The sequence below is a fragment of the Lontra canadensis genome, unplaced genomic scaffold (genome assembly GCF_010015895.1).
Source record: "Lontra canadensis isolate GAN:19392208 unplaced genomic scaffold, GSC_riverotter_1.0 scaffold15, whole genome shotgun sequence".
NCBI classification, from domain to species: Eukaryota; Metazoa; Chordata; class Mammalia; order Carnivora; family Mustelidae; genus Lontra; species Lontra canadensis.
This window is the reverse complement of record NW_022631009.1, coordinates 18677950-18705081: the sequence shown is the minus strand read 5'-3', so window position 1 is coordinate 18705081 and position 27132 is coordinate 18677950. Positions and strand designations below refer to the sequence as shown.

At 40.7% G+C, this 27132-nt stretch overlaps 1 protein-coding gene across 5 annotated transcripts in view; it reads left to right on the top strand.

The window, feature by feature from the left end:
- GRHL2 (grainyhead like transcription factor 2) overlaps window positions 1-27132 on the top strand; it is a 158023-nt gene that overhangs the window by 37962 nt on the left and 92929 nt on the right. For 4 of the 5 annotated variants that reach the window (XM_032858574.1, XM_032858569.1, XM_032858571.1 and 1 more), the window contains exons 2-4: window positions 9505-9700; window positions 14863-14930; window positions 19484-19877. In XM_032858574.1, coding sequence (XP_032714465.1) covers window positions 9533-9700; window positions 14863-14930; window positions 19484-19877 — 630 coding nt within the window. In that variant the 5' untranslated portion in view covers window positions 9505-9532. Of the gene's footprint in view, window positions 1-9504; window positions 9701-10526; window positions 10616-14862; window positions 14931-19483; window positions 19878-27132 lie in introns of those variants that run through there. The other variant, XM_032858572.1, reaches the window with a different exon arrangement.

The window sequence follows — 27132 nt, the reverse complement described above, 5'->3', positions numbered from 1 at the left end:
TCAGTGAGTTAAAGCCTCTGCCTCCGGCTCAGGTCATGATCCCAGGGTCCTGGAATGGAGCCCCGCATCGGGCTCTCTGCTCAGCAGGGAGCCTGCTTCCCTCTCTCTCTCTGCCTGCCTCTCTGCCTACTTGTGATTTCTCTCTGTCAAATAAATAAATAAAATCTTAAAAAAAAAAAAAGAGTGAAGAGTTTGACTACTCATCTGTCATAGCTGATAAGGTTTGTTAGCTGAGTGGAGTGCATTCTTCCCGGGCTGGGCTGTTTTCTTTAGTGGCAGGAGTGGCCACAGGTGCTGAGGGCACCTGGAAGATTCCTTTGGACATGCACAAGTGAAGTCCAAGGGAGTAGGATGGGGATTGAACACATTAGAGGATTTTCCTGTTTTAAGCTGAATTTCTTTTTTTTTCTTTGTTCGCAGTTGGTAGTTTGAAGTTACTCTAGGCATATAACCAAGTTATTTCTCTCTCTCTGGTCCTAGGGTCCCCCAAAGCCTGACTCCTTCTATATTTAAGAAGGAAATGCTGGGGTACCTGGGCGGCTCAGTCGGTTAAGAATCCAACTCTTGATTGCAGCTCAGGTCATGATCTCAGAGCTGTGAGATGGAGCCCTGTGTTGGCCTCCGCAGTGGGCATGGAGCCTCCTTAAAGTTCTCTCTCTCCCTTTCCTTTTCTACCCCCTCTCCTGCCTGGTTTGCATGTCCATGCTTGAGCACATGCTCTCTCTCAAAAAAAAAGTGAATGCTGCATCTAGTTCCTCTGGGTACACTGTGTAGGGACTGCCTTGATCATGGATGCCAAAGACTCTGTATTACAGTTTTCTGGGTTCAGTGGGAAAACCAGTTCTCACTTTCATATTAACCCCTTTTGCACCAGATTTTGGGTGCAGCCTTCTTGATTTTGGTTTCTCCTCGATTCCAATCTCTTTTGCTTTCTATCTTCTAGAATTGCACTAAAATTTCTGTTTCCACGTTGGCTATATACGTGATTACTTCTCTCACTTCGGGGAGATCTTTGAGATAGAAGTACATGCATGGAATGATTTGAGATAGAAGTCTGTCCTGCAGCCTGTATAGAGGCTTTTGTATTTTATTTTTTCTGCTAGAGATTTGAGCATGGTAAGTTCCTCCAAAGAATTGATTCTCCCTTTAACTTATAAAATTAATTTGGCTTAAAAATGATTTTTCCTTTAAAAATTGTATTTGGGGTTGCTGTCTCAAGATAGTGTGTCTACTGTAATTATCTAATTTATATTTCTGTCATCTCGATTGTTTAACATTTCTCACAGGACATTAAAAAACAGACGGCCTCTAGCTATGTCAAGCTGAAGATGAATAAGGAGGAATTGCTACCCTTCTTCCCTCCTCACTAATTTATTTGTGTTGGTTGATATGATACACTGCCTGCAGAATGTTTTAGTACCTTGGAATTCTACAAATAATTTAAACATATTTTGTCTTTGTTTTCAAGGACCTTATAAACTTCCCCTTTGTGCAGTTTTTCTAGTACTCTGAATTCGAACATCCTCTCATTTACTTCCATGTAAGAAATCCGGACTCTTAAATCCAGTCTGTTTTCCAGCTCCCTCTTTTCAAGTGACTTTTTCTTTTTCTTTTTCTTTTTTTTAAAGATTTTATTTATTTATGAGAGAGACACAGCGAGAGAGGGAACAGAAGCAGGAGGAGTGGGAGAGAGAGAAGCAGGCTTCCTGCTGAGCAGAGAGCCCAACTCAGGGGCTCCATCCAGGATCCTGGGATCATGACCTGAGCTGAAGGCAGAAGTTTAATGACTGAGCCACCCAGGCGCCCTGTGACTTTTTTGTTCTGATTGTGAAAGTAGAGCATAGTCAAGAATTGGCAGAAAGGAAGGATGCTTAAGAGCTCACACTCTGGGATGCAGGTCTGGTGTAAGCTGACTGCTGTATGACCCTGAGCAGGTGACTTAGCACTTCCTGCTCAGTGTGTTCATTTGTGCAAATGGCATCTTTACCATGCCTGACTTTAAGGCTTTTGTAAGGAATAAATGGTTAACCCATGTTGGGGGCTTAGAAAACTCGTATCTGGCATATGGGAGGTGCTTCGTAAGTATGTGTGACTTATCACTGAACACTATTTGAAAAGTGTAAAAGTAGAAAGAGGCAAATAAAAAACTCACCTTCGATTACTCTTAACTTCTGTTTTTTTTTAAGGTTTTATTTATTTATTTGACAGACAGAGGTCACAAGTAGGCAGAGAGGCAGGCAGAGAGAGAGGGGGGAGAAGGCTCCCTGCTGAGCAGAGAGCCTGACGTGGGGCTCGATCCCAGGACCCCGGGATCACGATCCCAGCCGAAGGCAGAGGCTTTAACCCACTGAGCCACCCAGGCGCCCCACTGTTAACATTTTGAATTTTGATTTACACACAAACAGATTAGCCAGTTTTAGTTGTATTATAGATTGAGTTTTCTGCTAATTCTTTTCATTTTGTAATTCTTTCTTGTCCTCTTCCTTCCCCTTCCCACTGAAATATCTTTCTTCTTACAGTTGTTTCTGGTGCTCTGTGCTGTGTCTCTTCTGCTTCTTAATTATTTTCCTAATCCTCTCCATCTCAGTTCTGGATTACTTAATAGGTGGACTAAAGGCACTAGCAAAGCTGGGGCACCAGTGAGAGAGGGAGAGAGGTGGATGGGGGGAGGGAAGGAGGAAGGAAGGAGGAGGGAGGGAGAGGTATTATGTGTCAACCAGTGAATCAGCATATTATATAATGAGTATATCTAAAATGAAGCCATCTTAATTTCAATAAACGTAAGTTTTGTTTTACAGTTTATTATTTTTTAAAAGCTATGCATTTTACGTGGTGGAGGGCATCATACTATGTTCACTGAGTTAATTGAATCTTTTCTTTTTAAAACATAACCATCATGAACATGAAGATTATCAGTTATCACCCCAGGTTTGTGGATTCATTTCATTTTCCTCAAATTCTATATGGATTAGGTCAAGGGCTAAGGTTAGAGTCATTAAGAACAAGTGCTCAATGTAGATACTTCCTAATAAATTTCAGCTCTTGTTCTAACATGGAAACTGTCTGCTATCTCCTGTAATTTCCTCTAGCAAACACCAAAAGGAGGGTTATTACTGAAGGTAGACAGCAGTGAAATGACTAACATTGTTGGCATTTAAATCATGACATTAACCCTGGCTGGGATGATTGGTTCTTCAGTTTCCATTTGCAAGTATTATTTTGTTAATGGAGAAAATGCCAAGATTCAAAAAGAAAGACTAATTGTCACTTCTTGAAACTTGACTCTTAAGAATATTGCTTCTTTTCCCTTTCTACCCCCTGGGAAGCTGAAGTGATTATATGCCAGTAACCAGCTACAATAGATCAGCTACAAAATATTGGAGTAGATGAAGACTAAACCCCAAGTGCTGAACACTCAGAGTATAAGATAAAATATTCTGTGTGGAGAATAGAATTTGTACCATCTCAAAGGCTGTGTGTGTCTGTGTGAGAGAGAGAGAGAGAAGAGAGAGAGAGAACAAGAAAGAAATGAGGATGGGGGATGGTGGGGGAGATTGAAGTAGAGGATATAAAATGAAATCCTGAGAATTCTATAAAAGCTGCACTTCTGAGAAAGAGGGAAGTGGTTTGTTGTGGGTGGAAAAGTCTTTTTGCCCCCAACTCAAATCAGTGTTGAGAATGATGGACAACAGGTAGGAGAGCAACCCATGAGTATTGGACCTTTAACTGAATGGATTTTAGCCTTCCTCCTGTTTTGCCTCTGGTCTGCATGTAAATCTGCTTGGTTTCCTAGTGATGTGGTTCACAGGAATAGAAGAATGAATCCTTAATTTGTTTAATTTGAAGGTGAGAATTAGGAGGTGAGAGAAAGATAGTTGCTTTTTTTTTTTTTAAGATTTTATTTGTTTATTTGACACAGAGCGAGAGAGAGCAAGAGCAGGAACACAAGCAGGAGGAGTAGAAGAGGGAGAAGCAGGCTTCCCATGGAGCAGGAAACCTGACATGGGGCTCGATCCCAGGACTCTGGGATCACAACCCGAGCCAAAGGCGGAGGCTTAATGACTGAGCCACCCAGGCGCCCCTAGAAAGATAGTTTAGATATGATCAATGCTTGTTAAATTTATAGTTATGCTTCCTAAAATTAAGGCAACTTTTATTTGTGTAGCACTTTGTAGCTCACAACCAACTTTACAAATATGCTATAAATTGATTTTATGAAAAATATAGCTCTCCCCATTCCCTGTATTGTACTTGAAACTCTGACTCATACTTAGGTGTTCTAGAAAGATTATTCTGCAGGGCCGCAGTGTGGATCGAAGGGGGGAAAGTTAAAGGATAGGAAGACTAGCTAGAGGCGTGAAGAGAGAAGATGAGAGCTGTGAGGCTAGATACGGTAACAGATTCTGTAGAAGGGACAAAGAGCAATAACAATGGGCAACATGTATGCAGCTTTCACACTGTGTCTGTATTTAACTCTGACAAAAATACTAGGGAGTCGATACTATTCTAATTCAGTTGGGGGTCTATCCCAACTTTACAGGTGAGGAAACTGATGTACAGAAAGATGAACTAACTTGTCCACGGTTACACAGCTAGTAAGTAGTGCCTCCAGGATTTATGCCTCAGTTATATGGCTCCAGAGTCTGTATTTTAAACCAGTACACAAGGTTTGATTCTAGATGACCAGGGACAGATGATGGTGAGGGGAACCCAACTGAGAAATGATGATGAGCTCAGTTTGGGTATGTTGAGTTGAAGTTCACAACAGAGCATCTCCGCAGAAAGTGCAAAACTGGTTCTCTGGTAACATACATGTGTCAGTTACCAGGGTAGAGGATCAGTGAAAGTCAGAAGAATCAGTAATGGAGATAAAAGAGCAAAGGCCCCAGGACTGTCAGAGTTAGAGGAATAAGAGGAGAATTGAAGTAGAATAAAAACTAGAAAGGACTGATGGGCTGCAGAGGAGAATCACCTTCATACAATGTCTTGGAAGCCAGACAAAGGCAAGATTCTAGAAAAGTAAGAAATATCCGAGAAAATTCAAGATTAAAAACTGAAAACAGTCTATTGGATTTTGAGCAGAAAAATAATAGGATCATTTCTAAAGAGAAATAATACTTTTAACTATTATTAATTGAACTATTTATCTGTAATGTGCCAGGCACTTCATCTCTAAATATGTGAGTTGTTCCTTCAGAACAGCTCTGAAAGGTTGATAACATATTACAGATGAAAAATGGAAGCTCAGAGAAGGAAAGTAACTCATCTAAATTCCGTAATTGACAAAACTGAAATTAAAACTGACATTTATTCAACTCTAAAACCACCCTTCCTCTGGATTGACATCCCCCCCACCCCCGCTGCCAAACAACAACAAAATAAAACAAAACAAAAAAGTACAAAACCCAGCAACCTCGTAGGAGTTACAAAAGAAATGGATGATGAGAGATGGATTGAAAGTGGTAATTTGTGTGACTATGTCATGACCTCATTTTTGTTTTGTGGTCCCTGATGCAATAGATTTATGTCTGGATTTATTGATTATTACTGCACATATTTTTAGAAAGTAAAGACATCGTACACTGCTGTTTCTACGCTTCTCCCTAGCAAAGCATTCCTGCATCAGACTCTTGTTAATGCTTATGGGGGATGGTAGGTTGCCTCTGGCGAAGTGATCTGGAGCTGTTCCTGACTCTCAGTCACATGACTGCCCCTCCTCTTTCCCTGCTTCCGCTCATGAGTCATCTCTCAACTGTTCTCCCAACATCCACGGAAGTGAAGTAGTGGATTAAAGAAAAAAAAAGAGAATGAGAAGTTATATGCGTGGGAGGGTGCCTGGGTGGCTCAGTGGGTTAAGCCTCTGCCTTCAGCTCAGGTCATGGTCTCAGGGTCTTGGGATCAAGCCCCGCATCAGGATCTCTGCTTAGCAGGAAGCCTGCTTCCCCCTCTCTCTCTGCCTGCCTCTGTGCACTTGTGAACTCTCTCTGCCAAGTAAATAAATAAAATCTTAAAAAAAAAAAAAAGAAGTTATATGTGTGGCCTAACACGGCCTTTAGCCTTGCTGTGAATGCTCTCAGGTGTTAATCTAAACTTTTCTCCAAAGAAGGACCAGGGATCAAGTTTATAGCTGCTGTTTACAGCTCTGTGTTTAAGGCTACCCAGAACACGCCATACCTAAAGCTACAAAACGAATATTTAAAAGGTTGACCAGAGCTGAAGCAGAGCTACCATTCCAAAAGAAACGATGATGAAACTCAGCTTCAGAATGTGTTCCAAACTTTGGTAAAATCTGCTCTAGGAAACTTTCCTTTCTTTGTAAATCTGCATATTTGCTTAGTGTACCAGAGATTATTCTGTTTTTATTAAATCAAGCTTTATTCAGCTCTGTACTAGAGGGATTATAATCTATGAAGCAAAAAAACCCCAAAAGAACAACAAAAAACCCACACCAAAAACCAAAAAAAGAAAACAAACAAACAAACAACAACCAAAAAAAAAAAAAAAAAAAGAGAAAAGAGAAGAAAGAAAATCAAAGTCATTATGCAGTTAAAGGAAAGAGCATAAAAGGATCCTTTGGTCACCAAAAATGTGCAAAGAAACAACTAGTAAAGTTGTGCTTTCCCAGAATATTTCTTTCCACTAATCATGTAAGGATTCATCAACAATTTCATCATAGGGGAAAGGCTGATGAATCCAAATTTATGACTAAACCTGTGTGCTAGGAACCGATGAAATCAGCAATCCAGAAGACTCAGCGAGGGGTGGGGGTGGGGAGTAGGGTCTTTAAAGAAGGAAGACTTGAAGTGAAATCTCTCCAATGAATCAGGATACCACTTGGTGTAAGTAAACCAGGAGTTGGCCCTTCTCCTTCAGCCTGGTACTTCCTGCTAAACTTGTGGAAATTAGCCAGGGTTGCAATTAACACCTTCCTTTGCCAGGCAATATGTGCTTCTCTCAGTCATTAAAGAGAATATGATCCACATTTTTTTTTGATCATGAGGTCACTGCAAATAACGTGAAACCCTTCCTTCCTTCCTTCCTTCCTATAGGACTGAGCATTTTAGGAAGTGTGCGTGATGGGTGGACCCTCACGGGCACAGATAAGGTTTCAGGATTTGCTGCTTACCCCTCTAAGTGGTGGAATCACCCAGGGTGCCCAGCTAAACAACAGGGAAGACATGGTGGTGGGTGGCCTTCCCACACCCGGGCTGACCACCTCTCTTGGTTCTCCCCAGAGGCCTCATTTCTTCCACTGATAGGCTCTCAGGATGTCACCCACATTTCTGTCCTCAAGTCCAACCCTATCCTGTATAAATAAGTAATTTTTACAAGAAAATGCTGTTTTACTGTTAGATTAGAATATATGAATTTCCATAGCTGACTCCAAAATGAATACAAATGTGCTCCTTTTGGCAGAAAATTCCATTATTCTGAATTACCAAAATGTTCTTCCCTTTACAAAATATTTCCCACATCTGCCCATTTCAGCATGGACCGACAACGCATTCCTACCTTCAGATCTCTGTCGAAACTTCAGCTCCTCTTTGATCCTCTGGATAGGTTGGTCCCCTCTGTCCTGTACCCTCATGACACTGTCCATTTCCCTTTCTCACACCTGTTGCTCTTGTAACGGTGGTGCCTTCTCTCCACCGGGCTGCAAGCTGTATGGACAGTGGGAAAGGGTCTGTCTTGTGTGCCCCCGTGTCCTCAATAACAAGCATAATGCCTGGCACTTATCGAGTTTGCAGTAAACACTTACGGAATATTGCTAAGTGAACAACTTCAGTTTCCCTCTGAAATGGTTGTCTTTAACACCTTTCAATTATAATTGACTTTACCAAAAAACAGTGCACCCACAAACTTTGCAGGAACAAAGAACCGTGCAGTGATCATGGTACCTACTGTTTGCATAGCATGGCGTGGTTTGCAGAGCTCTGTTTTCTCCATTAGGGTATTTGCTTCTCACAATCACACTGTGAGCTAAACAGGGTGGGCATTGCTGTCCTTATGTAAGGTGTGAAAAAGCTGAAACTCAGACAGTTTGCATGTCTGTAAATGGTGAGCAAGGATACACTTCCAGTACCCGCTGCTTGCCCATGGCACCACCCTGCCTCATGGTTGGTAAACCCTTCCACTAGGGTTTCCACCCTATACTTCCAGAAACATCATTAACCCTTCGAATCCACTTCATTTGCAATTGGGTTAGTATGGTTTTTTTCCTCCCAAACTGTTTCACCAAACCACCGGCAGAGTTGAAATCAGGGGCCTGGTGACTGTCTAGCTCAGAATTCCACTCCACTAAATGTGAAATTCCCACCCTCATTCCCTGATCTTACCAACAACGAAAAGTGTCCTTTTCTGACCTTATACCAGTGCACGGCACCATGCCAGCACAGAAGGGGCCCCCAGCGCAGCCTTTGTAGACAGTGCACCCCAATTCTCTATCACAGAGTGAGCTGAGATCATCTCCCATTGGAAGGGACCATAGTCAGCAAAAAGGTACCTCTTTTAGAGCTGAGTCACGTGGAGGACCCGTGGTGGCTGAATTTCCATTCATTAGTTCAGGTGTTAACCTTCTCCGGTCCTGTCACTTGCCCATGTTGTTATTATGAGTTAGAGCTGTTACTGAGATACAATATGTCGTTACCTTTTGGTTCTGTTTCAATGGACAAACAGTAGAGGGCCAAGAGACAAGTTCCAAAGCCTCTCCAGGCTCCTTTACACCAGAGGCCCCAGCCCAGGGAGCTGCTGAGGATTGTCATAGGTATTGGGTATTTGAGTCACTGTCCCATCCTCTGCAAGAAGTTGCCTTATCAGTTGTTACTTTACCCAAGTTTGGCTTGGTTAGGATTAACAAATGACTCCAGCCACTTTCTGTCTCTACTGAAAATTCTCCAGATGCTCTGCTCATTCTCCATGAAGATTTTATAACCTGGAGCTTCTGTGTCGTTTAAGTACAGTACGATCCTGTGGCAACATGGGATTCACAGACAGAGTCTTAATGTCTTATTATTAATCCTTATTAGGCAGTGTATCAGCAATATGGCTTATTTACACAGTAGCTTCTACTGCCATTTTTAAATTAAGAGACTTGGATTGGCCTGTAATTTGCAAGCAATTTCAAATGTGGATTAAATTTGATAAAAGTTTTTAGTATTGATTACATTTAATGTATTGCACATATTTACTTATAATTACAACTCAGAGTTAAACCAAAACCTGCTTCCTGCAGGTAATATTAATAAAGGACAGTCAGATAAAAATGATTTGGCTCCTAGAATGACAATATGAAAAAAATCAACTGAGAAGGGTATCAACTTACAGTACTTAATGTCGTAAAGACCATTTTTACTTCTGGAGGCATAGTGGCTTTATAAATGCAGTGTGGCAGCATTCCCTTCCTCATTCCAGGGGAGTACAGATGAACCATGCAATGTGTGTATTTTTGGCGGAAAAAGGAACATTTCCCTGATAATGAACCTCACATTTCTCTTGCTTTCAAAGTAATAAACGACTGGTGGCCTTAGTGCCCATGCCCAGTGAACCTCCGTTCAATACGCGAAGGGCCTACACCAGTGAAGATGAAGCCTGGAAGTCGTATTTGGAGAATCCCCTGACGGCGGCCACCAAGGCGATGATGAGCATTAATGGGGACGAGGACAGTGCTGCCGCCCTGGGCCTGCTCTACGACTACTACAAGGTAGATCCGGCAGCCCCGCCTCCCTCCTGTGCCCGCCCCCAGAGACGCCCCTCCTCTCAGGTGGGAAGAGGGGAGAGAACAGAGTATTGCCACGCTGGCCGCTGGCCGTAGAATTCAGCCTGCTCCTGTTCCCGCTGCCTCCCTGCTTTCCCATCAGGGGAGCTCAGCTTCGCCATCCACCCGGACGAAGTTTTCATTTTGGGATCTTTATTTCTGTGTCCTCTGTTGTCGTGCACGCATATTATCTCCTGCTTCATACCGTATTACAAATACATCCTTGCTGCCATTTTTCACTTTATGATTTTTGGTGAATAAAAATGTTACAGGGGCACCTGGCTGGCTCAGTCGGTAGAGCAAGTGACTCTTTGATTTCAGGGTGAGAGTTTGAGTCCCAAGTTGGGCGTAGAGATTATTTTTTAAAAAATTACATTGCATGACTATACCTTAATTTAGTCATTGCTCAATTAGGGGCATTTAGGTTGCTTTTAGATTTCTTATTTTATAAGAACATTCGGGGTTTCTAGATTTATTGATTTTTTTTTTTTTTTAGTTTTATCAGGAATATTCCAGTGAGTATTTTGTGGTTGACTTCTGCAGTACCTCCAAAACCTAATTTTGTTATAACCCTGTTTCCATTTGTTTTGATGGGTACTAAATGTTTATTTTGAAAAACCTTTAAAACAAAATGAGTATAGTTCACTTACCTTACAAAAATACCTGCCACACAATACCTTCAAAATAGGAGTGTTTCAGGAAACCTAACGGGAAACACTGGTCTGTCTCTTAGAAAGGTACGACCTGCTCCTGTAGCACTGGTGAAGTATAAAAAAATCAACACGTATTTACTGAATGAGGAGCTTTATTGCCAGCTTTGATTCTAAACACCACTGGCTTATGCTGGGAATTGGCACAAAGGTGAGAATGGCTGTGTTTATTTTCCTGGTTGGGCACAGTGAACGCTTTATTTGAGAGTAAGAACTGAGTCCCCGCCTCCCCCTCTTCCTCCATCACGAGATCACCCAAGAGGAAATGTTCTCCTTTTAGTAAGCTTTAGTCTCTTCTGCCTGTTTTCCTCCCTGTTTCCTGCTTTCTCTGTCCTTCCAGCAGTCTTCACGTTTGCAAGTCTTGTTTCCTGTCTCGCTCCTAAACCAGAGTTCTCATACTTTCCAAAGATCCCTTACCATTCATGTGACCCTGATAAAATCATATCAAGATATATTTTGAAGACATATACTGTAATTTTTAAAAAACAGATTTTATTCCATCACTGTGAAATGGACATCATTTCAGATGTCTGTATTAGATGGCAATTCTTTTGTGTTAATGAAAAGAGAAGTATACTGCAGAACAAAATACTTAGTAATTTATGAAAGCAATGTATTTTATTTCCCCATACATTCAGAGGATAATTGTTAGTAAATATGGTACCTAGTTACCTCTCCTCTTGGATGTTTTTGATATTTAAAAGATAGTTGAAACATTTCTGTCTGTAAATGTGTTGAGATGCAGAATAGGGCATTTATATAAAACTCAGTTTGTTGCCAAGTCTATAACTCTTTCTGTTGAATTAATATTTTTCAGGATTAAATTATTACTTTAGGATATAAAATATTTAAATAAAATGTTTCCTGAGACTGTGTGGATGAGTAGAGTTACATGGCTCCTTTTATTTCACACAAACTTTATTATATTTTTGCTTGAAACATTTTAAACATTAAAGAATTAGTCTCGTTTCCCAAAACTGTGTGCAAATGATCATTTTCAGGCCTTAGTCAGATCTCTGACCATCACGACATACCTATGATGGTATCAAGTTAAAACGAAGTTAAATCTACTTTGAGAATAGACCTTCCTTCTGTATGAAGTAAAATACTAATGAAACAAGAGATTGTATTTTTTAGTATGCTTTGGGAAATTAAATTATTGTAACAATTACTGCTGTCTTATCACTTAAATTCTATAGATTTTTTTTATACCTCTTTGGAAGTGCTAAATGCACCATTCTTCCACACTCCTGTGGCTAGACCACATCACCCCCTGGGACAGTAGGGGGCTTTATCAGAGAGAGGATGTGTGACACACAGCAGGCACTCAAGAAATGGTGATCTCTGTCGTTGAGAACTGCAAAGGCATATCTTGGTATAATACTTCATACATTTCAAAGTCTTTTCATGTACATTTTTATTTTTTAATTTTTTTATTTTTTGCATCAAGAATGTTTATTTGCTTATGTATTTTTTTTTTTTTTTGCATCAAGAATCATGTACATTTTTAAAACTGTCACTATAGCATCACTGCAGTGAAGCCCATCAGGTTTCATATTTTATAGTTCAGGCCACTAAGTGGGATTTCCTCAAGGTCACAGTATAATCCTGTACATTTCCTAATTCCGTTCCATTATGGCTTTCATAACAGAGTATCATAGACTGGGGGGTTTAAACAGCAGAAATTTATTTTCTGACAGTTCTGGAGGTGGGAGGCCCAAGATCCAGGTCCTGGCAGGGTTGTTTTCCAGTGAGGCCTCTCTTCCTTCCTCCGTTGCATATGGCTGCCTTCTGGCTGTGTCTACATGTGTGGGTGTATATTTCTCTGTATATTTCTCTGTATTTCAGTCCTGTTAGATTAGGGCCCCACTGCTATGACCTCATTTAATCTTAATTACCTCCTGAAAGGCCCCGTCTCCATGTATAGTCACATTGAGGGTTAGGCCTTCAACACATGAACAGGGATTTACAGGGATACTTTTGCAGGAATACAATTCAGTTCATAACCTGTCCACCATTAGAAATTGCCTTTAAAAAAAAAAAAAAAAACTCCATTCAAAGCATATTAAATGGGAATTCTCAAAATTTAGGGAGTCAGGTATAAGCTTAGTTTTCTATCCAGTTCAAGCTACTTATCAATAGCAGCGCCAAAGTCAAGTGTGAACTTTTGATGAATTTCAGGCATGACAGGAAAATAGGACAGATTCCATTATTTAATGCATTTTAAAAGTGGTTTGACTCACTTTATCTTCATTTTCCTCTGAGGGAGCTGGTGGTTCATCATTATTTGATTCTAGTTCTATGAAAATATGCTTCTTTGGCTAATGTGTTCCCATCTGTTCTGTGGAGTGCTGGAAACCAGTTTGTTGGTTTGCTTGTTTGTCCATTTATAAAGCCATCTAAATATCTGTCTGTCCGTCTGTATATCCATCTGTCTGTCCGTCCATCCATCCATCCAACAAATATTCACTAATTAGCTATGACCGTTCAGCAATGGTGATAGTTACAGAGGTGGAATGGATATCCAAAGGCAGAGAAAACTTTGATGGGTTTGCTAAGAGGAGTGTTGCATGTTTGAGATACAGTGTGACTATATGCACTGAAGTGATCCCGCTTAAGTTGAGGTGGGAGCTTTTTGGAGCCGTGTTTTCAAGAAATGGAAAGCACTGAAAAATTTCAAGTATGAGCATAATGGGATTGGACTTGCATTTTTAAAGTCAGTCTGGATCTTCTTAATGGATCCAGAATGGATTTGCTGGGACAAAGTGAAAGAGAAGGGAGACCAGTTGGGAGGCTGATGCAGTAGCCCAGGCAGGAGATGTCCGAGGCTGAAGCAGGAGGCAAACATCCAGAGGGAAGCGGGTGGATTTGAGTCACATGGGAGTTAGCCTAAATGTCTTCAAGACTCATATTAGAGCATGTATCAGAACTTCATTTTTAAGGCCGAATAGTCTGTTGTATGTTTATACCACACTTGGCCTATTCATTATCTGTAGACAGCCATTTGGGTTGTTTCTAGCTTTTGGCTCTTATGAATAATGATGCCGTGGATGTTTATGTTTATCTGTCATCTTCAGTTGATGGTAGGAGCTATGTTTCATTCGGCTCATTTCCATCTAGCACTTAGCAATGCCTGGCACCTTGTAGACCCTCAACATTGACATGTGAACAAAAGACTTACAATTGATTTAATTTTATTTAACAATACTTACAAAGTACCAGATACTCAGGTGCTTTGAAAAAAATTAACTCACTTAATTTTAGTAAAAACATTGTTAGCCATAGGACTGCCATTAAGCATGGTTTACAGATGGGAAAAATGAGGCAGAGTTTAGTTAGTGGTAGAGCTGAGATTCTAACCCAGACATTCAGGTTTAGGTGTTGACTGGTAGCTACACTGCTTTGCTGCCTCCCTCACCCAGCTGACTGGGCTTGCATATATATATATATCCAGGTGAGTGGAAACCATAAGAATTTCTAGAAGAATCTAGAAGAGGGATGCTTCTCATTAAGGCTCTTTTATGTCAACATAATGAAGACTGCATTTGGGTGCAAAGGAGTTTGACTAGCATGAAGATTTGGAAATGTAGCAAAAAAACACAGAAATAACAAACAAAACATCCAACCAACCAACCACACAAATAAATTTAAAGCTACTGTTCATGTGTTTGAAACTATGGCCGAGATAAGCGAATGATCCGTGCTGCCGTAAGACGATTGGATGGTGGTCAGAATGCAGCTGGTAGGAGCGCCTCTTCTCTCTAGTAGCACTTTCTCACTCATCTTTCAAGTAATGTGTTGGCATTGTGGTCTCAAAGACAATAAGGAAAGTGCCTTTGAAGAAAAATTGTGGAAGCAAGGCTATAAGCTATGGAGGGGTGGTGGTTAAAGGCTAGTCCTGGGGTACAGGCTGCTGTTCTCCTGTTGCACTCTGCGGACCCGTACCCAGGTGGCTCCCCTCTGGGTCAGCACCAGAAGTCCCTCGTCAGAGTGAAGGGTCTGTCCCTGTTCTTTGAGAGGATGCTTGTTGTAAATCCAAGATGATTTCTGTCTGTTCCAGGATCCAATTTCAACCTCCACTCATGGTGCTCCTTTCCCCTCATTCGCTCCCAAGGTGGGGCAGTTTTTGGGGTAGTCAGGTCCAGGCAGAGATGCCCATATCAGCAGGTGCACAGCAGAACCGTGATCATCATGGCTTTCTGTTTATCATCACCCCTTTGTGTCTGATCCACTGTCATCACCACTCATGCTACTCATCTTTAACCATCAGCTGCCTACAGTAAATCTGCCCCCTTTTCCCAGAGAACGTTCTATTTCAGGTGCTTTGCTTCTGCTGGTCTTCTGCTTAGTCACAGCTGCATCTGTGTAAGTCTGACTGATGGTTGGTGATATTTCTAGGTTCCTCGAGACAAGAGGCTGCTGTCTGTAAGCAAAGCAAGTGATGGCCAAGAAGAGCAGGATAAAAGGTATGGCGTTATGTAAAGGAATATGCCGGCTCCCCCAAATAACTTCTTTTTCTGTGTTTTTGAAAACAGCCGTGCTAAGCTGTAATTTTTGTTCTTGAGAGGAGATGGGATTAAGAAGTTTAGCTTCTTCTGTCTTTTATAGAGTCTGGACCAAAACTGGATCTTGCAGTAGGGAGAGCAAATTGCATAATTTGCTTATGCATCCAAAGGGTCTTCAGCAGGCTCTCGATAGACCGTCTTCCAAGACAGCTAAAAATCCTTGCTTAGAGGTGAAATGCTGGCAAGATAGCCTATTTAGGGGTGAGCTTTTTCTGATCAGTCCCATGGCTGGATAATTGTAATCAAGCCCTTGAGGGAGTGAGCCATGAAGAGATTGTTTTTGATGAGCAGGAGAGGAAGGAGGCTGGACGGTCTCTCACCCCAGGAGGCCACTGGTAGAGAAACATGAGTAGCAGCGGACGCCATGAGGGAGCAGGGGCAGGAAAGATGTTAGGAGATCTTTATGTGACACCCCTTTCCTGCAATCCTGAATTAAGAACCAATTGAAAAACAAGACCCAAATAGATTGAAATTAAAAAGGAAAAAACAAATCAGTTTTCTTTCTGATCAAGCCCATAGAGAATGAGATTTTTGAATCTGCAGTTTGTGACATGTCCATCCTGATTTAGATATGTCTACTCACCCAATCGGAGGCAGGGCTCCAGGCCTCCCTGAAGGGACAGGCCACTGTGATATGGCAGCAGTGACTGGAGTCTTCTCTTTGTGGCCAGGATGATCCAGACCTGAAAAAGGAACCAGAAAGGACTGACCCACTTTACTGAGCTGTTTCTCCCAAACCCATCAATCAAATCTATCTCTTTCCTGCAGAGGAATGGGGAGAAGCCACAGTGTTTTCCTATTAGTGACTTTTTTCATATGGAAATATGAAGCCAGGAGAAACAAAACCCCCTGCTATCGCGAACATCAGCATCTTACCTGGCCTTGAGAGGAACTGCTTATGACATGATCTCGTTAGATGACCAGCAGCGGGAGCGACCCCACCAACCACCGGTCCTGGGCCGTGCATCACCTCCAAAATATACCCTCAGCAAAGATACAGGCTGTCTGCTTCTGATTTGCAGTTGCAAAGGGATCTTCTAATGCTCCACACTGTCTTGGGGCCCTGGGCCCTGGGCCCTAGTTGGTAGCAGAGATGATAGGGAAAGAGCCTGACACTCTTCAGGTGCCGTGACTTGCCCTCCATTTAGCCACCATTTATTAAGCTGAGCGTGTGCTGTCTGCTAACTCATATATCAGTAATCATAGAAGGGTCAGGGGGAAACATACTTAAGATTATGTGCTCTGTCTGTGTCATAATGGACAAAAGAGACCATTATTTTTTGTTGAAGTGTCTTTTAGAACAACATGAAAGAGCCCCCCCATCATATTTTAATGGTTATGGTTGTGATTTCAGTGGTGCACCTTCAAAAACACTGGCAGTGAGGTGTAGACACAACCGCCACGTATAGACTAATTTTGACTCAGTAGACTTCTGGTTGAGTATAATTTGGAAGGCTCTCATTTGATCCGCTGTGTATTTATGAATGATGGTGCCATGTGCTAGCAAGCTATCATCACAACTGACTGTATAAAGAAGTCGGTGCTTGGAAAAATAACTGAAAATCTCAATGGCGTGATGGAGATTTTTAAAAAAATTATATTTAAGGCACCGTTCTTAGTGTTGCATTTCTTTCTCCTGTTGTAATATTCAGTTCAATTTAAATAATATTGCAGATGAGTCAGTAGCTCCCAATAATTCCTTCTTTGTTCTACTCATCCATTTTTTGGACGTCTTTCTGAGGTTTTCTAGCTGCTAAAACTACTGCTCTTCCACAGAGATGGGTGTACACGTTCCAGAAGGGTGCTATATCTCATAGTCCCTCTTCACATGGTACCGATGAGTGGACTAGGTTTACACAACTCTGTAGTTCACTTAGGTTTGTTCATAAAAATGCCCCAAATATTTTGACTTGAGTTTCTTGTTTAGAATTCATGTGTTTTGCATGAATTAAAGAATTAATAAATTTGGCCTGAAATGGACTCCAGCTATAGAGGAGTTGGTTAACTTTGAGTATTTTGGCAATGGCAGTAAGTCTGTGCTTGTGCAAAGTCCAGAGGAATGGAAACTGGACACTTGCTTTGGGAACTAATCAATATAGACCAGCCCCTCTTATATCCAACAGGACGTTATCCACAAGTATTAATAGTTAATCCTCCACAAGAGAGTTTGGGGTAAAATGAGTTTGGGAAATTCTGGGTTATAAATTAAACAGGTGAAGGAATGCCTGGGGGCCTTTACTGTGTTCATGATGTTTGTGGCTCACACAGGCTGGTTTTGTTATGGCAATTTAAAAAAAAATACTGATTTTATCGCAGACTCCTTTCTTTGAGGAACATCTATTAACATTCCATGCAGTGTTCTAAACAATGGAGCTTAGGAAATGCTGACATAAATGGGTGGTCTGGGTTTGGCATCATCTAGCTAACTGGACTCAGATTAAACATAATTTCTAAATTTTCGCTGTGTCTCATATACAGAGTCACTGTACTGCTATGACCATGAAAGCAGGTTATTATTTAAAGCAGAATGATTGTAGGTTTGCAGTTTTATTCTTTAAAGGATTACTTTCTAGAATGATTTCTACAGATTTGTGATAGACTCCAAGTTTAGGTATTTTTCTGTTGGCTTTATTCATGTGAAACCATTCTTTCCTCAAGCTTCATTCACGTTGAGGTTTTGTCTGAGAAATCAAAGCTAGAAATACATACGTAGTCCTGCTTGAGACTTAGACAAGCTCAGAGGAGCTAGGAGAGCTTAAGTCTGGGAAGAACCACTTTTAGTCAAATATTTCTGTCTCTGTGAGAGATGCTAGTTAGCCCCAGAAAGATCATGCTAGTTTAAAAGGGGGGGGGCCGGGGGAGACAACAAAACCCAAAACAACAGACATTGGGGGCAGGGCTCCACACAAAATACATATTTCTTTTTGTCCATATCATTCAGAATAATCCATATGTAAGTGAGAGGTGACCCCAAATTTAACTGACCACAGGGACTCTGCTAGTAAAATCATGGTGCTATTAACCATACTCTTCCATTGACTAATTTCTCTTTGCTTCTTCTCTTTCCCAGAATCCTATAGTAGAAATGGAAAGTATTGTATCCCAGCCCGGTGAGAATTAATTTTCCAAACCCTGTCCTTTCTCTTTGTACCAGCCAGGAGGTCTGAGATCTGAGAGATCTTGTTTTACATAAGCCTGGTTAAACCACTCCCTCAAGCCCCAAAAGTAATTCAGTGCTAAGAATATCAGTGAGCTCGTGTTGTTTTCAGTTTAGTGAAAATATATTAATGATAAATTCTTATTGCCTTTTTTTCTTGGGAGGAGTTTAGCCCAGAGAACAGTGTAAAATATTCTTCCCACTGCCCCCCTTCAAATTATTGTCTCACTCCCACCTTTTTCAAAAAGCTGTTTCCTTGGAAAGTTTTCAGAAACAGGGTACCTGGGTGGCTCAGTGGGTTAAGCCTCTGCCTTCTGCTCAGGTCATGATCTCGAGGTCCTGGGATCGAGCCCCACATTGGGCTCTCTGCTCGGCGGGGAGCCTGCTTCTCCCTCTCTCTCTGCCTACTTGCAATCTCTCTGTCAAATAAATAAATAAAATCTTAAAAAAAAAAAAAGTTTTCAGACACATCCAGGAGTAAAGAGAACAGTATAATGAACCCCCAAATACCCGTCCAGTTCTGTAGGTTCAGCAGTGGTAACTTTTTGTTATACCTGCTTAATCTCTACCTTTTCTCTCTTTTCTTTCTTTTTTCCTTATTGTAATTATCTTTAAAATAAGTTCCTGATATCCTGTCATTTCATCTGTAACTCATCTCCTTTGTATCTGTAAATAAAAAGGAGGTTTTATCACCTAATCTCAAAATCATTATCACACCTAACTAAATGAACAATGCTTCCTTAATATAACCTAGTTCCCTGTCCATATTCAATTGCCTCAAAGATCCTATTGTCTTATAAATACCTCTTTGGTTTTTCAGACCAGGATCCAGACAAGATCTACTCATCCTACTTGATTGTTATGTCTTTCAAATCTTTTAATCTAGAATAAGCTTCCCACCCTCCTTTCTTTTTTTCATGCCTCTAACTTATTGAAGAAACCAGGTCAGTAAGATGTGCTACATTCTGTTTGTATGATTGTTTCTTTTTGATGTTGTTTAAGTCATCTCTTCCAGCCTTCTGTATTTCCTGAGAGCTGGGAGTTAGATATGAAGGCTTGCTAAATTTAGGGTTATCCTCCCCCACCCCCCACCAGTTGCACTTCACAGGTGGGCTGATTGCATGGTACTGGGAAACACATGTCCTACTTCCCTTGTAAAGTTCACCATCAACTTTTCCCCTGATGGCTTTAATGTCCACTGATGATTGCTTGCATCAGTTATTTTATCAGGAGTTGCAGGTTGGTGACTTTTCTAATTCTGTTTTTTTTGTGTGGGGGGATGGGTTTCAATATGCAGAAACTGTCTTGGCACCAATGAAGCCCAGAGTAATTTGAGTGGAGGAGAAAACCGAGTGCAGGTCCTAAAGACTGTCCCAGTGAACCTTTCCCTAAATCAAGACCACCTGGAGAATTCGAAGCGGGAACCATACAGCACGAACATCTCCGAGAGCCCAGCCATCATTCCCGTATCAGGAATCACAGTGGTGAAAGCTGAAGATTTTACACCCGTTTTCATGGCCCCACCCGTGCACTATCCCCGGGGAGACGGCGAGGAGCAACGTGTGGTTATCTTTGAACAGACTCAGTATGGTGTGCCCTCCATGGCCAGCCACAGCGCCTACCTCAAGGATGACCAGCGCAGCACCCCGGACAGCACTTACAGCGAGAGCTTCAAGGATGGAACCACAGAGGTGAGTCCTAGCTCAGTCATCTGCAGCCAGGACCTAAACCCAGAAACCCCAGCTCGTTTTGTTTCTGTTTGCTTGTTAAGTGGGATAAATTAACTAAACTGGGGGGCACCTGGGTGGCTCAGTGGGTTGAGCCTCTGCCTTCGGCTCAGGTCATGATCCCAGGGTCCTGGGATCAAGCCCCACATCAGGCTCTCTGCTCAGCAGGGAGCCTGCTTCCCTCCCCACCCTCACCTGCATCTCTGCCTACTTGTGATCTCTGTCTGTCAAATAAATAAATAAAATCTAAAAAAAAAATTAATTAAACTGGGAGCGTTGGGTTTAAAAAAAATGTAGCTGTATCTTTATAAAAAGGTTTTAATAAATCTTTGGTTTGGGTGTGTGGAGGACTATTTCTATTCTTCTTGACCCTTGGGTGCCTTGGTGACTTAGTGAGTTAAATATCTGACTCATTATTTTGGCCCCTCATCGTCTCAGGGTTTTGAGATTAATCCACGCTGGGCGTGGATCCTGTGTAAGATTCTCTCTTCCCTCTGCCCCTACCCCGACCCCACTTGTGTGCTCTGTCTTTCTCTCTCCAAAAAGAAAAGAAAATAAAAAAATTTTTTGATCCTTAAATGACATTTCTTTGTTTTAGTTTTAGTCTTAAATATTTATGAGGAATAAAGAGCTGTTTGTGTGGAAACTTGCTACTTTGTAACATTTTCACTCTGACCTCTTCTAGTTTGTAACTTTTCAAATGGTAGCTAAAGATGTTGCCTGTGTAATTTTTGAAACAATGTAACTCTTTAGGGCCTACAGTGGATACTCAAGAAAGAATGTTTATTATTAATACACTTGATCTTAGCCAAAAGGCCAAAGAAGCAGTGAGAATTTGTACTATTAATAACCAACTGTTATATGGACATACATTTTATACTTTACAGGTAGAGATCTGATATTCTTTTCATGTACCTGTAGGCCTTACACAAACAAGGTTCTTGGATTGCTTGTTTTATTATTTATTTTTAATTTTTAAAATTTTTAAAAGATTTACTTATTTACTTTAAAGAGGGCAGAGAAGGACAGTGGGTGAGAATCTCAAGTAGATTCCATGCTCGCTTGATCACACGACCCTGAGATCATGACCTCAGCTGAAACCAAGAGTTGGACACTTGAACAACTGAGCCACCCAGGTGCCCCCTTGCTCGTTTGTTGTAAATTCACAAGTTTTAAGTGATGTTTGAATATTTCGATAATTGTATACAACGTCAGAATCAATAGAAATTTCCTTCACCCTAAAAGTTTTCTTGAGCCCCCTGCATTTGGAACCTCCTCTCTCGCTCTGGGCAAGCACTGATCTGCCCTCTGTCTGTAGTTTCACTTTTACTTTCACTTTTTGAGATTCTGTTTTGTTGCTTGTATGAAAAGATTGTATTATTGACTTGCTAAATATTATGCCATGGTAAGCATATATCACAATTTGTTGATCTGTTCACCAGTTAATGGACAGATTTGGCTGCTTCTGGTTTGGGCTCTTTTGAATAATGCTGCTGTGAACTTTCACGTGTATGCTTTCATGTGGACATGTGCTTTCATTTCCTGGTTAAATACCTAGGACTGGAATTGCGGAGTCTTGTGGTCAATGTGTGTATAACTTTGTAAGATACTGCGGTACAATGTTTCAGGGTGGCCATGCCATTTTCCTTCCCACTAGCAGTATGTGAGGGTTTCTGGTTTTCTCATCCTTTCCCAAACTTGGGGCTGTCAGTCTCTTTAACAGGAGCTATTCTAGTGGATATGTGATGGTGTCTTCTTGTGGTTTGAATTTGCTTTTCTTCCATGCGTAGTGATGTTGAACATCATTTCATGTTTCGTAATTGGCCATTCTTACAACTTTTGTGAAATGTCTCTTGAAATATTTTGCCCAATTTTTAAATTGGGTTATCTGTCTTCTTTAATTAAGTTGTTAAGAGCTTCTTAAATAATGTGAAGTCGTTATATGTTTTACAGTCTGGTAGCTTTTTTGTTTTTTTAACTATGTCTTTCAAAGAGAATCTGTATTTAATCCCAATGAAGTACGCTTAATCAGTTTTTTCTTTTATAGTTGATGCTTTTGACGTACTGTTTAAGAAGTCTTGGTTCAACAAGATGGAATCGGGAGGGAGAAAAACCATAAGAGACTCTTAATCTCATGAAACAAACTGAGGGTTGCCAGGGGGAGGAGGGTATGGAGAGGGTGGTTGGGTTATGGACATTGGGGAGGGTATGTGCTATGGTGAGTGCTGTGAAGTGTGTAAGCCTGACGATTCAAAGACCTGTACCCCTGGGGCAAATAATACATTATATGTTAATTTTAAAAAATTAATTAAAAAAAAAAAAGAAGTCTTGGTCCAACCCAGTGTCACAAAGATTTTCTCTTGTTTTTTTCCCCTAGGCTTTTAATAGTACCTCTTCTATATAGATTTCTGATCCATCTTGAGCTAACTTTTGTAATGGCGTAAGGGAAAGGTAGAGGTCCGTATTTTTTCTTTTTTTTGTCGTTCTATATCCAGTTGCTTCAGCCCCACTTGTTCAAAGGACTGTCTTGTCTCCATTTAGTTGCCTTGGGATCTTTGTAGAACTGGTGTAATCGTGAATTAATTCTCCAATTTTTGACCCAGAATATTTAGTGCATTTTTTTAATTGGGTCAAGTCAGCTTCTTCGGCAGTTAGGAGCAGTGCCTCTGTATTTGCGACGATGGTCATTGGCTTCCCATTGTTCTGTCCACCCAGGACAATAAAAGACAATGGCAAAAGACAAAACTTGTGGATTCTAATTTCCTAAAGAGGAGTTAGTGTGGTGGCAGCTTGCCAAACACTTGCAGCCTGCTGCCCACTTAGTTGCCACTGGACAAAATGCAGCCGCCAGAGGTTGAGATTGCATCCCATATAATAATATTTAAAAATCAGAAACATTTGGTGACCCAACTTACTGTAGGCTGGACATCATCCCGAGTGAAATGTATTCATTTCATCCTCACAAAGCCCCTATGAGGTGTGTACTATTTCTGTCATCTCTATTTTCCAAATGAGGAAACTGAGGCACAGAGAGCCCGCCAGTACCCGTGGTCATTCTGCAGTAAGTGACAGAGATGAGACTCATCACAAGCTTTCAGGATCCAGGACCAATACTATCCTTCCCCATTATCTCTACACTCTCAAGAAGACCGTGCAGGGTCTTCTAATCCTCAGTAGTTCAGTAAACACAGTGACTGACTCACCCAAACGTTCTTTTTTTTTAAACTGAGTGCCCTTTATCAATGTCATTAGATGCTTCTTCATCTTTCAGATGGGCAGAAGAGCAAAGGGACTGTCTCTTTGCAGTGTTGGCGGAGAGTTAGGTAGACAAGCTGCTCTGGCAGCCCTTCCTCTCCTGACTCTAGCCATTCCTGAGTTCCTGCTGTCTTCTCTGAAATCGGGGAAAAGCAGAGTGAGACGAGATAAATTCCCAGCCCTTAAGAGGGTGCCTCATTTCTTGAGTTCTGGTAGTTTTATAATCAGACTTTTAATGTCCTTGTCATAAAAATGTTGTCTTAAACTTAGCTTCCTGGGCCATATTGCTGGAAATAGTTAATAGTTAATTGTTCGAGTGCTTCTGTAGGAAAAGCACGTTACTCCACATGGGAATGTCAGACGCATGCTTTTTCACTAAAAGTCTGCCACTGAAGTTTTTCTTACCAGGTGTGGAAATAGTTCATTAGTCACAGAAGAGCCCATGGATGTGGCCCAATGTCAGCAGAACCATCATGCTGTTTGGGGAATGTGTTATCAGTTGTGTTTGTGTTGTAGATAAGGAGCCTTATGAAAGGAAACTATTGTATTTTGGGTTTTATTTGGAAGTAGATGAGAAAGTAACTTACCAGAAACTCAGTGTGAATACTGTTCTCACTAAATTTGGCTTAGCTGTCCTCTTAGCCTTGGAAATCAGTGTTTATGTTGCATATTGTATTCAAATCAGACATAAATTAAATGGAACGATCTTCAGTCATGGCATTGTTAACTGGTTATAAGATTAGGTGAGCTCAGAGTAATTTCAGCAAGTAAATTCCATTAAAAAATTTTTGTCTAAAATCTAGCCCTTCTTTTAGGCAAACTATTAAAATGCCTAGGATTCTTGTTGAATTAGCAAATTGCCCTTTTAAAAAAAATTATTTGAGAGAGAAAGAGAGCACAAATGAGGGGAGGGGCGGAGGGAGAGGGAGGAAAGCAGATCCCCTGTTGAGTGCAGAGATGCAGGGCTAGATCCCATGACCAGAGACCGTGACCTGAGCCAAAATCAAAAGCTGGACACCCAAATGACTGGGCCACCCTGGTGCCCCAGCAAATTTCATTTCTTATCAGAGACTGATGGTTCTATATGTGTATGTATGTGGGTATCAGAGAAGGGAGCAATTTGGCTCAACTCAGGCTTTTTGTTTGTTTTGTTTTGTTTTTAAGATTTTATTTATTTATTTGACAGAGAGAGAGAAAGGGACAGCACAAACACGGGGAGCAGCAGGCAGAGGGAGAGGGAGAAGCAGGCTCCCCACAGCAGGGAGCCTGAAGGAGGGCTTGATCCCAGAGCTCTGGGATCATGACCTGAGCAGAAGGCAGATGTATAACTGACTGAGCCACCCACGGGCCCCTGAGGGGGGATTTTTTTTTTTTTTTTTAAGACAGTGGTAACATTGGGGTGCCTGGGTGGCTCAGTGGGTTAAGCGTCTGCTTTTGGCTCAGGTCATGATCTCAGAGTCCTGGGATGGAGCCCTGCATGTGGCTCTCTGCTCAGCAGGGAGCCTGCTTCCCCCTCCCTCTGCCTACCTCTCTGCCTGCTTGTGATCTCTTTCTCTGTGTCAAATAAATACATAAAATCTTAAAAAAAAAAAAAAAAAAAGACAGTGGTAGCATTAAGAAGTTCTTTAATGGATTGATTTTAGTTAATTTGATTCACATTTTATTGTACAGCTCCTTTATAATAACGTTTGGTAAATATTTACTTCTGCTGGTGTTAGGTGCTGTGCTTGATGTGGGAGTAGAGGACAAAAGGAAGGTTGCTTTGACTTTTGTCCTCTGGAAGCTTACTATCTATCTATATTTGTGAAAAGAAATAATGATAGTTGTCACTTATTTTGTAGTATTGTGTGCCAGCCACTGTGGCTTCTGCATTTTATTTCTAATCCTTACTATAATTCCAAAAAGGTGTTACTGTTTCCATTTTACTGATGAAAAGGTAGAGAGGTTCAAGGAGGTTAAGAAACTTGCCAAAGGTCACACAGCTAATAAGCAAGAGTATTACTGATAATTTACACATTAAGCAGGTATTAATACCTAGGATGTTATTAGGAAACATGTAAATCTTAAGGCATGGAGGGAAGAGATTTTATAGAAAGATTATATATATAGTTATAATAAGAATCAAAATAGAAGCAAGAATTTTCTTACTCTGTACTATAATTTTGTGTCAGTTAACATTAGGCTGTATGAATAAAAGAGCACCAAGAGCTCAGTGATTTAATACACTAAAAGTTTATTTCTTGTTAATAATAATCCTGATACATGTCTGCAAATGTTTTTTTTTTTTTATTAATGACTCAGAAATCCAGGTTCCCTCCATTTTTATGAAATTACTATTTCTATATGTGGCTTCTGGGTCACACCCATGGAGAAGTACAATCATATGATTGCAGACTAACTTCTAAATACTTTGACCTAAAAGTGACATGTATCACTCTTGCTCATATGTCATTGGCTAGAACTAGTCACATGGTCTTAACTAGCTGCAAGAGGGCTGAGAAGTTTAGTCCTGCCATGTACTCAAGCATGAGTAGAACTGTATATGGGCAAGCGCCAGATATTTCTACCATGTATTTTGTAATTCAACACCCTGCATGTTTCTTGGTAAATTAACATAGTTTGCAGAGAATCTTCAAATGAAAGCAAAGAATGACTATTTGTCATACTCAATAGTCATATGATGGTTAGTCTGTTGATTTTATGTTCATCTATAGACTGATACTGGAAGTTATCTTGAATTTAAGCCCTATTCAACATGATTAATTTTTAACTGGGAGTTCATTTGCTCCCACACTTTTAAATAGTAAAACCTTAATAAGAAAGATATGGCATATCACACACACATACACACACTGGAATAATAAACAGTCATAAAAAAGGATGCGATCTTGTCATTTGCAACAATATAGATGGACCTAAGGAGTATTCTACTAAGTGAAATAAGTCAGAGAAAGACAAATACCATATGATTTCACTCATATGTGGAATCTAAAAGACAAAACAAATGAATAAACAAAAAGCTGAATGAGATCTATAAGTAAAGAGAACAGACTATTGGTTGAGAGATGAAAGAAGAGTGGGGAAATAGGCAAAATAGGTGAAGGGGAATGGGCGATACAGGCTTCCAGTTATGGAATGGGGATAAAAGGCACAGCATGAGGAATATAGTCAATGTCACTGTAAAAGCGTTGTGCGGTACGGATGGTAGCTACACTTGTGGTGAGATAACGTAACAGAGAAGTTGACTTACTATGTTATACAGCTGAAATTAATGTAACATTGTGTGTCAACTGTACTCACATGAAAAAAAATTAAAGAATAAAATCTTAAAAATGTTGACTCGAGTACTAAATTGGAACATAGCTTACCTTGTGATCAATGCCCTTGATTTTACTATGTTTATAGTGCATATGGTACCATCAGACTTCTATCATTTTATTATGTCAGTTTGTTTTTGCATCAAGCAAAATCTTGGAAAATCCTTAGCATATGCATTTTATACTTTAGGAGATTGAGATTTCTCTCTGTGCAGTGAAATTTGATGAGATCAGATGACCCATTGTTCAGAGTCATAGTAGTCCTCTTCCCACCTCATGAATAAAATGGCTGTGGAAACCCCACATGTTAAGGCTGGTACCTTGCACCACCGTTTGATAATTTGGTCACTCTTTCTTCTTAATGGTGCTCTTGGCTTCATGTCCACAGCTTCAGTTATCATGTGTATTCTAAAGACTTTCAAATTTTTATTTACTTATTTTTAAAGATTTTATTTATTTTTGAGAGAGAGAGAGATAACACGAGCAGGGGAGGGGTCGAGGGAGAAGCAGACTTCTTGCTGAGCAGGGATCCCGATGCAGAACTCGATCTCAGGACCCCAAGATCATGACCCGAACCAAAAATGGATGCTTAACCATCTGAGCCACCCAGGCGCGCAAGACTTTCAAATTTTTTCTCCAGCCTAGTT